This window comes from Nematolebias whitei, chromosome 1, assembly GCF_014905685.2.
Source record: "Nematolebias whitei isolate Nwh7 chromosome 1, NemWhi1, whole genome shotgun sequence".
Lineage (NCBI taxonomy): Eukaryota > Metazoa > Chordata > Actinopteri > Cyprinodontiformes > Rivulidae > Nematolebias > Nematolebias whitei.
In genome coordinates this window covers 64,327,562-64,344,077 of record NC_056498.1, presented here as the reverse complement: position 1 = coordinate 64,344,077, position 16,516 = coordinate 64,327,562, and the positions used below count along the sequence as shown (strand labels likewise).

General features: G+C 37.5%; 1 protein-coding gene across 2 annotated transcripts in view; it reads left to right on the top strand.

Moving 5' to 3' along the window:
- The window catches only part of pcdh15a (protocadherin-related 15a), a 207,842-nt gene that overhangs the window by 60,258 nt on the left and 131,068 nt on the right, over positions 1 to 16,516 (top strand). For both annotated transcript variants that reach the window (XM_037680065.1, XM_037680057.1), the window contains exons 4-10: positions 2,135 to 2,295; positions 3,195 to 3,350; positions 4,904 to 5,023; positions 5,127 to 5,237; positions 9,209 to 9,379; positions 13,183 to 13,291; positions 13,432 to 13,544. In XM_037680065.1, the coding sequence (XP_037535993.1) occupies positions 2,135 to 2,295; positions 3,195 to 3,350; positions 4,904 to 5,023; positions 5,127 to 5,237; positions 9,209 to 9,379; positions 13,183 to 13,291; positions 13,432 to 13,544 (941 nt within the window). The remainder of the gene's footprint in view (positions 1 to 2,134; positions 2,296 to 3,194; positions 3,351 to 4,903; positions 5,024 to 5,126; positions 5,238 to 9,208; positions 9,380 to 13,182; positions 13,292 to 13,431; positions 13,545 to 16,516) is intronic.

Here is a 16,516-nt window from a genome sequence, read left to right as displayed (position 1 = left end):
TATGTATATATATATATATATATATATATACCACATACTGATGCTGAAAAAAATATTTTATCTGGTTGTTTGAAAATGTGAAACTTTTCGATCACTTGTTTTTCGTTGGGGCTTTGTAAAACCTTTAAAAGTAATTTGATAAGGTGTTATTTCTGACAAACTCCATCCATCCATCTATCCAGTATCTTTACCCACTCCTTCCTTTTCGAGTTGCGGGGTAACTGACACCCATGTTGTAGCGTGCTAAGGGCTAAGTTAGCTGCCCTTGACTACAATATATTTAAATAACGGGTTCTATCATTTTCAAGCTAAATTACTGCCATGTGACCGAGGTAACTGTGCGTAGATTGTTTAATTAGTGACACTGAGACGTTAATTTTCTTTGACCCATCAGAATAAATGTGGTCATTTATTTAACAGGATCAAAATTTAACATCAAAATGTACAAGTGATTAGCTGATCTGGTTCTGATTAATAAAACTTGGCACGTTTTACTTAATAAAAACAACAGACATTTCTGAAGGCATCTAGATTAATTACTGGCAAAATAGAAGAGTTTAAAGATGGGAAATGAAAGAGTTTAAATGGAGAGAAAAGATGGATCAGGGAAAGTGTGTTGACTAGGAATGGCACCCTTCATCCGACCCCAGCTCAGCCCCGGTACACTCGGTGCATGGCGACTCGTTACCTTTGCAGAAGATAGGTCAGCTCCGGTACAGAGATCCAGTTCAACGCTACCTTTCATCGTCTCTGGTCAGGATGGCTGAGAATCGTCCGAAGTAGTGACGGTACTCCGTTCAACAGAATAAGCTTCTTTAAAAGTTATAGGGCGTTACGCCCGGGTGAGTTCACAGCGAAGCGCTGTGACTCCAGCTGGGATGGACGGACCCTCGTCTCACGGTCAAATCCATCAGCTATTGATTAAATCTGAAAGTTCCTTAGGAACTCTCAGGAATACTTCAGTCAGAGATTCCACTCAGAAGTGGAGGACTCATGAAAGACTGAAGAAGACCCCAGGAAGACTCCGGTCAAAGACTCTAGAAGACTGAAGACTGAGACTGAGAAGTTCCAGGAAGTGTGGACTCTTAAAGAGTTCTCACTTCCGGTCACTTCAGGACTTCCTGATTGGTTGAAACAACCAACAGGGGGTGGTTCTAGTGACGTCAGAGGGTCATTACAAGTCAAGAAAACAGCAGGAAAGTTTTAGAAACGTCCCGTACAGACAGAAGACATGTTATGGCGAACTGGGAGGAAGCAGATGCCAGTAGCTTCTTATTTACCGTCTGCTAGGTTTAAAAACAATCCACTTCGTTCTAATAACTTCTTTCTGACTTTCGACTGCCATCACTACTTCTCATTTCAGACAGAAGATCAACATGCATAATTACTTTGTAAATAGACATTTAACTTGATTTCTAATTTAACTGAGGATTAAAAAAACATTAATACTGTTTCACAGTTGATTTAAAATGCGTGGTTCACTTCAACATTTAGAAATGGTATGAACCAAACACACTTTAGATTTATCAAGATATTGTAAAATAGTAATGATAATATAAAAGAAGAGTGTTCTTTCAATTGATTAGTTCAGGATACAATTAGACAGTCTCTGGATGAGCTAATTTGTATTTCTGGATTCAAATCAATGAAATAACAGTTCCTGTCCCATGAAGGTCCTCAGAGGCAGGTTTTGGTCGGATGCTGAGTTCACTACACATGTCCAGCCATCACTGTGCAAGAGGTGGGGACACCCTGGACAGGTCGCAAGTCCATCACAGGGCCACATAGAAACAAACGAGACAAACAACCATTCAGTCTCTTACGCTCACCTAGGGAAAATTTTAGAGTTACCTATCAGCCTAGCATGCATGTTTTTGGTCTGTGGGAGGAAACGGAGTACCCAGAGATAACCCATGCATGCACAGAGAGAACATGCAAACTCCACCCAAAAAGGCCCCTGGACCGAAATTTGAACCAGGGCAACCTGATCGCTAAGAGTCAGCAACGCTACAAACTATGCCACTGTGCTGCCTCTGACAAACTCATTTTGTAGAAAAACTAAACAGAAAAAAAATGAAAACAATATATTTTGTCAACAATTTCATCTATTAATTAAAAATCTTTCTCTTTACAGGAACGGTTTTGGTGGAAAACATGCAGATTAATGGCCGTGCTCAAGATCCAGGCAGAACCATCTCCTTGACTCTGCTTGACAACTATGACTATTGGGTGATCCTGGAACCTGCGCGACAAAGACTTTACCTGAATAGCACTGGACGCGTTCTGGACAGAGATGTAAGTAGGAAAGTAGTGACAAACAATGTTTATGTTTTCAGTGAATATGGTTGAAATATGTGTCTTTTTATAGCGACAAATAATTACAAGATACTTGAGATGTAGCAAAATGTGGGCTAATTACTTGTATTTCAAGCCACTATATCATCATAATAATAATAGTAAAAGCACAGTTGATTACTGGTAGTAAATAATTTAATACAGTTACTTGTGTGGTTGCCTATATCTGTTCACAATAATTAATATTTGACTCGACAAAAAAACTGCTGTGCATACAAAACAGCCTCAATTGTACAGTAAAGCGCATGAGATATATAGTTCTGGTCCAAAGTAGTTAGCACATTAGAAGCCATTTAAAAAAATGTGGAACGATTAAATGGACTAAGTGCAGTGAGGTGGACTTTATGTTGGGCTATTGATGAGAATGCTCAGAAATATTGATAGAGCAAATCGCTTCAGAGAAGAAGCAGAAACAGTTGAGGGTAGGAGATTAGCAAGCTACTGCAATTAAAAGGGAAGTTCACCCTTGTGGATAAATTTACGTGATGTCTTGCTGGCAATGTCCACTGCTTCTAGCATTTGAATATAGCATCATTTTAACACAAAGCACTTGTAAAAATGCCTGCTCAGATTAATTTGATGTGTTTCAATCAATATTTCCTTTTTTTTTCCTATTGCTATTATTCACTTATTATTATTATTACTGTTGTAGAGAGCATTGATTAGTGAAATTGTGGAACTCTGCCTTTGTCATTTTGTCAGTGAGCGATGCAGTTGTGCTTTAGAAATTGTAAGATTCGGATGATAGAATATTTATCATGACCCAGTTAACCTGTTTTCCAGGAAGTGAGAACAATAAGTAGCATAAAACTATTAACATGTATTTTGCTGTCTTTTAGCCTCCAAACTCCATCACCTCCATTGTGGTCCAGGTCCAGTGCACCAATGAGTTGATTGGTACAGTCATTTTGCATGAAGTGCGAATTGTTGTGAGGGACAAGAATGACAACACCCCAAAGTTTCAGCAGCCACGCTATTACGTTGCAATAAACGAGGTATTGAAGTATCTCTTTTGCCATTTCTGTAGGGTTTCTAACAGCATCTGGGTACAGATGACAATATTAGGCTATATTTATGTATATGATGTGCTTTGTTTGTTGGTTGGACATATTTACACACGTTTTCTTTCCAGCCCATGTATCACATTGTCTACTTGGGCAGAATGCATTAAAGCAAAGTAGCAAGATACATTCTTGTTTTAACCAACTATAGTTGGTGGTGCTGAGACACCTGAAGGTATCGGTCTGTCTGACGGATGTTGTTTGTTTGAGAGAAAATAAGTTGCTAACTAATCAAACACAGTATTATGCAAAAGTCTAGAAGTTTAATACAAGTTAATGTATCATTTTTCACAAGTAAAAATATATTTGATAAATATGTACTTTGTATTTTATAAACCTTAACAAAACGTTATAAAACAGGTCTTTGTTTAACTAGCGATTAGCTTAGCCTGGAGGAATCAGATCTTCACTTTTCTGTATATTCTATGCTTTGCGACTGATGTCACAGTTGATAAAGTACAATTAATAACTATTTGAAAGAAGATCACTTAAAAAATGACCAGACTTTTCCTTTAAATTGATGTTTTCACATGGTCATTTTCATGTTAACTGCTAATGGTTAATACAAGCTTTGAAAATTGGGTAACAATTACACTTAAATGTTTTTGTCTCATAAAGTAAATATTTGAAATGTGGTAAGGCTACACTTTATTAGAATAATTGGCTATTGTAATGCTGTTGATGCATATTGCAATAATATTAATTACATTAAACACACTTTTTTCTTGTTTGTTTTATTTATTTTCATTTTATTTTCTTATTGTAATGCTCACAACACCCCCATGTACTTTAGCCTCTCAGCTTCTGTCAACCAAACTGAGAGTAAGGACATTGATAGTCCATTGGATTGGCCAAAATGTCATTGGCATAATTTATTGCAGTCCATGCATCCTTTTGAGGTAAGGATAATGCGCACAATGATGCTATGATAATAATAAACTTTTGATTAATTGCATAACCCTACATTTTGACCAACTGATAGAACACAGTGATAGTTAATCTTGGGCTTATATTAAATAGGCATATGTTTGTGAGTGGTTTGGTCTTCATTGTATACAGTTTTATTATTTGGGGATGGGAGGCATTCCATTTTCAAAATTCCTGTCAGAATTTGTTAACATAGCCATCTGCATCTTCCCCAGCAGTACAGTGAATCATTCTACAATGCTGTCAACTCCCCTGAACACAATTTCCTGCCTGCTGCCTGGTCCTGTGGACTTTGTTCAGGCCTCTGGGGAACAGCAGTGGTTTTCATACTTAGTTTTTGTTATTCTGACAGTGTTGCACGAAAGCCTTTAGACTGCTGACAACAACATATTTCCCTTTTTTTTTTTAAACGTTTTTTTGTATTAATGGGGTACACTGGCAATTGCACCATTTGTATGAAAGAACTCCCTGCTGTAGGTTGATGTTGCACTCACAGGAGGGCTATTAGAGTTGTTGACTTTTTTATGTATTTATTTATCTCCACTCATATTGTTCCCCAGCTCACGCCAGTTGGAACAACCATTTTCACTGGCTTCTCAGGAGATAATGGTGCTACAGACATTGATGATGGGCCCAATGGACAGATAGAATACAGCATCCTTTATAACCCCAATGATCCGGTAAATGGACAAGTGGCACCTTAATAAATACGCTTTACACTATTGTAAATTTCTTCAGCTGTCATGACTTATAACTGCACATTTTATTTTCTTTTATCTTTAGACATCTAACGGGACAGTGAGGGTTGGAAACACCCTTTCAGGATACATTTTACTGGCAGAGAGACTAAATTATGAAGACAAAACTCGCTACCTGGTGTTGGTTCAAGCTAGTGTAAGTTACGCAACATTCACAATTATTTTTTTTAACACATCTAAAGGGCAGAAGTTCTGCAGTAACTCTTTTATAAACAGTGATTTTTACTTGCCTTCAGGCTAGAATACTGTCATTGTTCTGAATTAAACATCTAAAGTTGCATAGATGCTATTTTAATTATTCATTTAGGAGTTTTGAACAGAAAATAATTGAATAATTTTAATATTAAAATTTGATTCATATTTTTGTGTGTATATTTAAGGCAAAATCATATTTTATTTAAATTATTATCAACATATATTAAGGCATGTTTTCATTTTCATATATCCAAGGCAACGCTTTGAAATACTAATAATGTCAAATAAAAGTTGCAAATTGTATCCCCAGATTCATCAAAATGAATTCAGAACATTTTACAAGCAGCAACTTAGATTTTATTGAAATCTACTTTTGATATCTGCTCTCTTTGGCATGTTTTGAGATTAAAAGTCTGTGTACCAAAGCAGCTTTGCGTTTCAGAGTTTATTTGATTATGGATTTACTTGAGGGAAGGCAATTTCCTTCATACTTCCAGTGGACTGGATGACTGAGAAAAATACTGCAAATGTAATTGTAATAATGCCATTAGGACAGTGTGCTGTTTAATGAGAGCATTTTATGCTTTCACATTTGCCATAGCCCTCAGCTAGATTGTATAAAATAAATATATGTTGACAAAGAGGAGCCAATGCATAAGGAACATCACTAGCTTTGATTTTAAAATCCAACATGGCTGCCCAGAGCATAAAAAAGGGGAGACAGTTGTTGTAAAGTATATGTCTGCACTTCTGTCACACTTGGCACATAGGGTAATTTTCCTAAGGTGTTTGTATGTACAAAAATAATAAATAATAATAATTTAACAATTTAACACTTTATCCGCTTGTAATAATAAATATAGATAACATGGTCAGACCTATTATTGAGCAAAACATTTTCGGTTTACAACTTTCAATTGAAACAATATGAAGTTGGATGTGACATTATCTCATATCTGACTTCTGAGGGAAGCTGGATGACTTATTACATACTCCTCTAACTTTCTAGCCCTCTTTTTTTTATACAGACTAGGCAGTTACCCAAGATACAATCAAGATAAATGATAAAATCATTTTGTAGGCAAGCATCTTCCAATGTCTCTTTTTTGCCAGCATACTATAGCAGACTAAAATGTTAAAAGCATGCATGTGGTCCTAAAATTAAAGACATGATGTCTTAGCCTTGTTTACTGTTTGTGTTAAGAGTTCATTTAAATGAGAATGCAAATCCTTAAAGTGTTTTGTGGATCACTTCTCTGGATATCAAACTGGAAACCAGAAACACCAGCAGAAAATGTTTCTTAAAAATGATTCTATGAATGGTCTTCTGCTCTGAATATTGTTTTAATGAACCGGTTTAATAAGGGATATTGTTGATTTGTTGGTACTCACTGCAAAATATGAAACCAAGCATAAAAAAAGTAATATATAAAACTAACTATACAAAATGGTGCACTTTCAGAGTTTCCTCCAGGAGTTTTCCAGATTTACTGAATGCATTTTTGAAATGTGGGTTAACGCACTATGTAAACTAAACACATGGCTGAACCTGTTGAAAACCATGGAGAAGCTCATGTCATGTGACTAATAAGAGTTAAGCTGACTGTATTTTGTGTAATTAAAAAAATATAGTGAAATCAAACGAGCGTAGTCTTGGAGAAGGCATTTGGTAGAAATGCAAGAGCTAATATGCAGCTAAACGCAAAATAACAGAGAAAAAATAAATTTGACAATTGTCAAGAGTAAATATTGGAAAAGAAAGAAGGGCAGAGGAAAGACGCAAAGACAAGCTCAACATTTAAAGACAAGCAACAAACATTTAAACATCTGCTAGACCCGTAAGCTTAGCATCTGATCTACAATTAGTCATTCAGCTCTTTTCTTGATATCTGGTATCATCATTTGACCTGGAAAGATCATCAGTTTTGCTCTCAAGTTCCAATATATGTAACAATTCATATGAAAGAAATGTGAAAATTAGATTTTCTTTTTTTATCTTTGTTCATTTTTTTCCTTTAACCTTTCAACTTGTATTGCGTTAGACCTTTTGTTTATATAGCCTGATGCATGCTCAATTATCCAGGTAGAAAAATCTAAAAAAAGTTAAATCTGGTCCTCTGGACATTCAAAAGACAAAACAAAAAAAAAGTAGAAACGTTTTGTCTTTCATCCGAAAGATTTCCTCAGTCTGAGGTGCTGTATTCAGCTCAGTCTTATAAATAGCACCTTCTCAGAGTGAACGTCCCAGTGGCTTTTAAACCCCAAAATACATTACGGCAAAGACTGGTTCATCCCAAAGATCCAGTCCCCCGGCACAAACAGAGTAATGTTGTGTATGCTGTTCAGTGTCAGGAGGGCTGTGATCAGTCTTACATCGGGGAAACAAAACAGCCACTGGCCAAAAGGATGGCCCAGCACCGAAGATCAACATCATCAGGCCAGGACTCTGCGGTCTACACTCATCTCCAGGCCAGCGGTCACTCTTTCAGGGATGAAGATGTGCACATCCTGGACAGAGAGGAACGATGGTTTGAGAGAGGAGTAAAGGAGGCCATCTTTGTGAAAATAAATCGTCCATCATTAAACAGGGGTGGAGGCCTCCAGGTTTAACTGTCCCCCTCTTGCAATGCTGTTATTGCTAGTATCACTCAAACCCCCTGTGAATAGTAAACAGCCATCAGTGTGCTAATGATCCATTGTTAGGCTGATGGTCCTTCTTCTTGATCATATGAGCAGCTGGTTTTGGTTGTCAGCAGCAAAACGGGTTGATCCACTCTGAGAAGGTGCTATTTAAGAGACTGAGCTGAATACAGCACCTCAGACTGAGGAAGTCTTTTGGATGAAAGACGAAACGTTTCTACAATTTTTTGTTTTGTTTTTTGAATGTCCAGAGGACCAGATTGAATTTTTTTTTAGATATTGTTTATATAGTAACATCAGTCAAACATGTCAAAATGAGTGTGAGTAATTGTATCATGCAGCAAAATATTACACGTAATAGACATCTAACAGCTTTTTAAAACTTTCTTTAAAATATTTGTAGGCTTTAATAATAAAATATGTTTTGATCAAATAGTTGACGGGCTATGACATGACATTAATCTTCAAATCCACATCTGGTTTACACTCGAACTACAATTTTGTGAATAAAAATATCTGTATGGGTCTGTGAAAGTTGTACCAGGTTAAAAACTTAGTTAAGTTTGAGCAGTACATTGTGCCAATGCACAGAGCAGCAAAACCTTTGCACATTGAAGACTACATTTGGATACAATTGCCGGTAAAAGCAAAGGCTGTTTGTTCTTCATAGACTGAAGATGTTTGGTGTCATTCAGAACTTCATGTTTTTATTTTACCAGGCAGCGATGGAGAGTGATATCAGGTATGGGATGACAGCATGGTCTCTCCACTCAGTACAAATCTAAGTTGCAGCGCCTATTACAGACTGCTATGAAGGTGTTGGGGAGGACCCAAGAGCTCTCCCTGCAGTCCATCTATTAGCAGTCATGGCAGGCAGGCGCGGAGGGTATTGTTTGATCCGTCCCACATCCTGTATGTGGAATATGAGCTCTTGCCTTTCGGTAGAAGGTACAGAATCCCCAAAACTAAATTTAATCGTTTTAAATATTCTTTTGTTTCCACCTCCATCAAAATTTTGAATCAAAATTTTAAATAGATAATATGTTGAGGCCTGGAAAGTGTGCAAGAACTTTGGTGTTCTCTGCTGTTGTCTTTTAAACTGTCGTGATTTTTTTTTTTTTTTTTGCCATTTATATGAATTGTATGTGTATTTATTGTCTGTTTGGGCAGCTGCTACTATGCAATATACACCCCTGAGAGCATGACAAAATTCCCCAAGGGGACAATAAAGTATATTCTATTCTACATTCCCGGAGCTTGTTTCTCTTTCAGGATCGTGCTCCATACCCTCCCAACAGAAGGTCAGCCACAGCAACGCTGACTGTGGACGTCCTAGATGGAGATGACCTGGGTCCTATGTTTCTGCCTTGTGTTTTGGTGAACAATACGCACGACTGCACGCCCCTAACTTATCGCGCTGCTATCCCTGAACTCACTGCACCGGTAAGAAACACTCTGAAAGCAAAGTGTGAGCACACATCTGTTAAGCACGGTCGACACGTATCCTCTTGTTAATAGCGTTTGCTTTTTTTTTTTTTTTTTTATGTTGCTCACATCCAGTTAGTTTTTCTGTCCGCAGTCGTGTGTGCTTGTCCAAGCGTTATGCACTTTTGCTCACAGAATCTCTAATTGTCAGCTTATTTCTTGTTTTGCCACCTCAGCTGGCGGCAGAGTGAGTTTTTCTATCTCTGCCTCAGCATTCCTTTTTTTAGTGGGATTTTTTTTTTAGGTCTGTTTTACCAACAATCAGAGCGAAGGGCTGAGCTGGGATGACAGCCGAGCACCACTGGAATTCACTGAAGCCAGAAAGCGAAGACGGAAGATGGCATGGTAGTTGAAAGTAAAATATAAAGCCGAAGATAGAGAGAAAGTTGTGCACAAATAGAAGTTAGATTTAGTTATTTTATATTATTTCGTGTCTTGTTATCAAGCCTATCATAATGAAGTGCTGTGAGTGGATATTTTTGTCTCTTCAGTGCAAGACAGTTTGAATTTGATAGACTTGGTTTTCTCGGATTTCCTCCCACTGTGTGAAATATATGAGGCGTGGATTAGAAAAGTAAAATCCCCAGATGCATATGTGCATGCCAGTAGAATTTATTTTTATTATTTCATTTGCTCTTAAGTGCATTGCATATACTGTAGGTAATGTAAAATGATAGCTGCAAAGCCACAGCAGTTCATTTCATTGTGATGGAAATGGTTTATTTCCAAATGTCTACCTCCATCTTGTTTTGGTTTGCTTATGCTCAAGAGTGATTTTGGAGTGTACTTTACTGAGCCCCTGACCAGTCACTGGAAAAGGCTGGGCATCAGATACTATGGCTGCAGTGTACCAGGGTGAAATGCTTCCAGCAAGACAGATAAACAGAACCCCAAACACTGCAAGAGAGGCTAAAACATGCAAAAACCAGGATTAAAGTGGTGTATACAGTGTTCAGTGTACATTGACTGAAGTTGTAGATTAAAGCCTGTGAAGAACAGAGAAGTGATGAAAAGCGAGCATGTACAGGTCATGAAGCCGTCACATAGTGAGCCACAACTATTCACTCAACATTTTTGGTTATGTTTTTACTTTTATGTTTATATTTTGGCTATTAAAGATTTGGAGACTAGAGGGTATACCAGTACCCATAAAAATGAAAGTTTTTTATTGACTGCAGTTTTATGCCTCTGTCTGTAAATGTGTGTGATCATATGTTTGTGTGTCTGTAAGTTTGCAAAAGATCCCATGAACATAAATTAGCACGTATTTTAAAGAAACTTTCAATTCAATTCAGTTTATTTATATAGTGCCAAGTCACAACAGAAGTTGTCTCAGGGCACTGTACAAAAACTTACACATACATTATAAAAACCAATTAGTAAAAGTTATCTAAGGAAGCCAGCAGGTTGGGTTGAATCTTCACTTTGTCATAGTCTCCCATCCTGAACAAGCATATTGGCAACAGTGGAAAGGAAAAACTTCCTTTAAACAAGAAGAAACCTCCAACAGAACTTGGCTCATGATGAGAGACCATCTTCTTCCATCTGCTTCCACCAGCTGGAGTTTGAGAGGACAAGAAGGAGAAACAAACAAACAAACACAGGATGACAGGAAATAGTCGTCGGCTATATCATCAACTGAATACGTTTTGGAGCCATTCCACTTCAGTATGGCAAACAAAATGGCTATGATTCAGTCAGTTTTACAATAATTATTCTAAGGTTTATTTTTGTTGTAGCTGAGAATAATTGACAACACGTACTTCAAATGTTACTGACTGAGTCAGAACTTTTCTTCTTTTTTTTAAATTAAGTGTTGGAGTCAACTGTGTTTGTCTGTTACAAAAATCTATCACATACCACTTGATAGAATATTAATAAAAAAAAAATCAGAAATAATCATTGCATGTACATCTATACCTGATTTTCTTTTATAGTCAATTTAATTTAGGATGGCCACAACTATATTAGTCCCCACACAATGGCTATGAATCAGACAATGTGATACTTTGGACTAAAAGTTGACATTAAGTCATTCACAACCCATACTCTGAGTATGAGCTTGTGCATGATAGCATTTTGACACTTGGGTCAAAATGGCTACAACCCTCCATATAAGATGATTGTAGTTTAAATCTCTGACAAGGAATGTGCTGTGTGATATGCATTTCTTCAAAGAATGCTAGCACTTCAAGTATAAGCAGACCTATAAGTATATTTTGATCAACCTGCCATGTGTTGGCACATTTACATTTTCCCTACAGTGAACTTTACGTGTCACCATATAAATGAAATCTTTAAATCATTTTCTCCCAAATGACTATTATTCTTTTAAACTCACCCTTGACAGCGTGTTTTTATGAGTTTTGTGGCACTTGACTTGACCATCATCATCTTTGCAGTTTGCATTCGGTTTTTGCTGTTCCCTCTTCATTTTTCTGTGTAACCATTATGCTAACATGTCTGTCCACTGGGAGATTTGTCTTCCCATAATTGATGAATGTATTATAATTAATCACAATGGCTAGGCAGGCATTATTAAGTTGATCCCTATTTATTTTCCACCCTTGGGGGATGTAGCGTGGGCTATGGAGTCCCCTGGATAATGACTGCTGGAGGAGGGTATTATTGCTAATCATCATTGTGCAGAGCTAGAGGGATTTGATTTAGTACACCTACATTGTAAAAGCAAGAGCATTGATTGGGGAGGGGTGTAAGGATTATTTTGGAGCTGAGGGATATAAATATGCTCCCTCAGGGAAGAATCCCTCTACCAGGGAGCTGTTAGCCACGCATCTGTCTACGCTAAAGAGGTTCATCACAGGACTCTTTGCACAGACTATATAAAACATATAGCACCATTTTGTACAGAGACAGAAATTCTTACACCGGATGTGCTAAGCATATTTCTTCTTAATCATATGGTGCAAAAGTGTTGAAGAAAAGCAGGGGTAATATGATCTCATGAGTATGCATGAGCAGGGGAAGAAGTCGAAAGCATTATAAACATATCCTTGATCTGCATCATTATTTGGAACCTATTGATGAGAAAATGTCTTTTTACTATAAGCCCATGTATTATGACAGTCTGCTGAGGCTTTTTACTGCTAAGGCAAATACTAATATTTGTAATACAAAGAATAAATGAGGATCATAATTGTTTAAAATGTTAGAAGTTTGGAAACTCAGCATTTTGATGCACCACCATTTGTATGAGCTCTTATCTCCAAATGTCATGAGAAAGAAGAAAAAAAAAGTTTAAATTTTTTGAGTTTCGGAAAGCAGAGAAATACAATTTTGAAATGGAAAATAACGGCACATGAACTATAATCCACCATAGGTCAGTTATATTATCAACACATGAAGCTGGGGTGACACCCAATCACTGCAGCACCTCTCATCGCTTGTAAAAGAAGAAAATAGCCTAATAGACTGAGTAGAGAGGCCGATCAGCCCCTCAAGAGATCTTGTTTTTCATGTGGAGGCGCAGACTTCTAAATAATGTACAGCTCATCACATGAGATTTGCAGCAGGCAAAAATATCAATATATCACATGGAAACTGTTTTCTGGGGCAGCAGATGTATTTTTAAGCAGAATTTTACATACCAGGGGACTTATTATCCAACTATACCAGTATAAAAGTTATTTTCATGACAATACAGTATTATGATATTAACTACAGAAACAGAAAACATGGCTTGGCATCTGATTTGTTCACAGTATTTTTTTTTTCTCCCTTCCTTTTAATGTTTTAATCAGAACAAACTGAACCCGCTGAATGTGACCCCACCTATCCAGGCAGTGGACATGGACAGAAATATACAGCCCCCATCAGACAGACCGGGGATTCTCTATTTCATCCTGGTTGGTACGTTCCTCACATATGTACCCTGAGTAATACGTGTTATGCTCTTTGGTCCTCTTTGACCACTTAGTATGCCATGGCTTGTGCTCTTAATGTTTCCTCTTATGCTGATGTTCCAGTAAACTGACAATTGTTCATTGCAGGGCAACCAGCCACATATCCAGAGTATTTCACCCTGAACAGGACCACTGCAGAGGTTCGTGTTCTGAAGCCAATTAGCAGGGACCTGTATCAGAGGTTCACCCTTATTATCAAGGTAACAATTAAAGTAGCGTTTGTCATTAAACAATGCATTCTCTTAACCAGTGACTGCTTTTATTTTATTTTATTTTATTAATAATTATTTTAGGATTTGAATGAATCCTTACTAAAACATGTTCAGCACTGGACAAAGGAATATTATGCATCGAAGTAAATTAAAGTTAAGTAAAATTTAAGCAGAACTTCACAGCTTGTAAAAATGCAACTTGTAAAAAAAATATCTAACATTACCGAGCCTAACCTTTTTCTCTTGGCCAAGCCTAAAGTGAAAAATTAGCTGTAAGATGAGTAACTTTAATCTTGATAGCTTTAGCATGCATCCTTACCTGCTCTACTTAGATAACCTCAGTCCCAAAGGTCATTAACCTTATCTTTGCCAGCTTAGGAAACACGGGTGTGAAAGATTTTATGATTTATTGACTTAACAGGAGGATAGGCAGCTGTGCTCTCATGAATCATAATTTTTGAGCAGCCCTTTCAGGGATCTGCTGCAGAGCAGCAGTACAGATTAACTTTCTATCTAAACATCGCTAACCTTCAGAGACCTCTGAGTACTTTAAAACTCGATATTTACCTGGCTAACTGGAAAGCAAAGCAAGCAAAGAAATGAGGAGAAAGACCTTACTTCCACTAGAATAAAAACAGGTTCATCATTGTTGAGGCATTTGCATGTTTCTGTGTGGACTGTGCATGGCTAGAGGAAAAGAAACAGTTCAAAGGGGAAACCAAGATAGATGGGCTGGGGTGGGGGTGTGTGGAGGATGCTTGGAGCCTGATCTGTCTTAGTCATTCAGAGGAGATGGAGACGTTGCTTTAGGACTCCAAAAAGCAGGGGGAAAAAGAATTGGGTGTGCACTGTTACAGCTCATTTTGTATATTTGGTGTATACATTTAATGATGCAGGTAAACAAATGGTGAAATGACCTGCACACACATTGCCAAAAAACACATCTGTTGTTAGTTAATAGTCATCACTGATCTTGATAGAGGTGCATTCACCCACATGACTTTGAGGAAATGAAGACAAGTGGCAAAGGCATGTAGAGATGGAGAAAAGTAGCTTGGAAAATTAGTAAGAAAAAGGAGGTGGAAAACGAGGAAAGGTGGTGCAGTATGACACTTAAATAATGATGGAATCAGGGCAGGAGAATCAAGATTGATTGATGCGCAAGGACTTTTGTTAGCAAGGAGATTTAATGTCGGTTTGTGTGTTGTAGCTGTGGAGAACAGGTCATTGAGCATTGCCTCTTTGAGTCAGGGACACCACTAAAAAGCTAAATCACCAGGGAGCAATGTAATCCTACGCCTTGTCTTGTCTCTTGCAGAAAGAAATATATATATATATATGTGTAGGGTGCACGTCATGCCCATCAATGAGATCACATTTCCCATAGGTTTTTATGGGAACAGATTGGATCTCTGAGTTGACACAGTGTAGGTTTTCTTATATCTGATGGAGGAAAATGGTTGAATACTTGTGAGAGGGGCTTTCTGAAACAACATTGTGATAGACATAACAGGTGTGAATTCAGCAAAGGAGAATTGAATGTTCCAAAGGTATGGCGCAATCATCCTTAATAGTAGGTTTTTCTACAAAGTATATTGTGGTGGTACAATCCACAAGGCCAGTGAAATCAAGCTAATGTGCAGAATTAGTTCCAGGTCATGGCTTAAACCGATGTTGCATCACTCCCCCTCTCCATCTGGATTTTCAAAGCCCTAATGTTTTTGAAGCATCCCCGTGTGGGAGGCAACAGTGGCATACATGCTTTTGAGGGGAAAGATTGCAGTGACAGAATGACTAGATCACATTCATCTGATTTGGTGGCAGTGTCAGGTATGATTACGAGTCCATTCACAGCCTATTACACTTTTTGTACAACTGCACAGCTGATTTAGTGCCATTTTTGATTTTTGCCAATGTGCTATGTTATTGAATTGGCCACATTAGGCACCAGCTGTGGAGAGAAAAGGTGAATCAATGTTTGGGACGTGATAACTGTTGCAGATGGATACGGTTTAGTAAGTGTTTCCACTGGTCAATGATTTTCATTTTGTGCACATATCCAGGATGTAATTTTTATACAGTATTTCTTATTGCACGGCACATTATTTCTGGAAGGACATTTCATTTTAAAATGTGCTATTTACAAGTAAAGACAAGATTAATGCTGCTTTTCTATTAGTAAAGGCACAGCACGGTCCGACTCGACTCAGCACGGTTCCAAAGCTTTTCCACTAGTAATGGTATGAACAACTGTTCCCTTTTTTCAGAACCCTTTAAGATGTGGTTCCAAGCGGGCCAAGCCAGCACCAAAACGTGACGTCAGAACACTGTCGGTCACTGATTGGTCAGAGGGTGGAGTCACTGGGACAGAAAAATTTTCTTAACACTCGATCCGCCATTTGCAATTATCGGTGTTCGAACTCGAGGAGCGACTTTTAGTATTTTAAAAACAATGATGACAACACCGTGGTCTAATGCTGAAGTGCAGGCGTTTTTTTGTGCTTGATGGCCGACGACAAAATTCAGAGCGAGCAAGAGTCCCCTCTTGCGTGCTCATGAAGGCCGAAACCCGATCCCGGTAGACCGGGAGGATGGAAACGATTTTTTTTAAAGCATTTTATGTATTAAAAAACTAATGTATTTGTTTTATCAATGAAGATTAAAAAATAAAAATAAACTGTGCCAGCTTTATCATGAAATCCTGTTGTCACTTTAATGACTTTTAAATAATCTGTTAAAGTTAACTCAGCTGAAAAAATCATAAAAAGACTCAAAATTATTGGATCTCTCAGGAATATTTCCCTAAAATATGTTTAAAGAAGAGTTACTGCCTTTAGTTCAACAAATCACAAAACAATAGCTTGAAATCAAAGCTAAAAATAACAATTAAAAAATTCTGAACAAGAAACAAAACCACACATCTAAATTGAACAATAAAAGTAGACACAATGAGTGCAAAT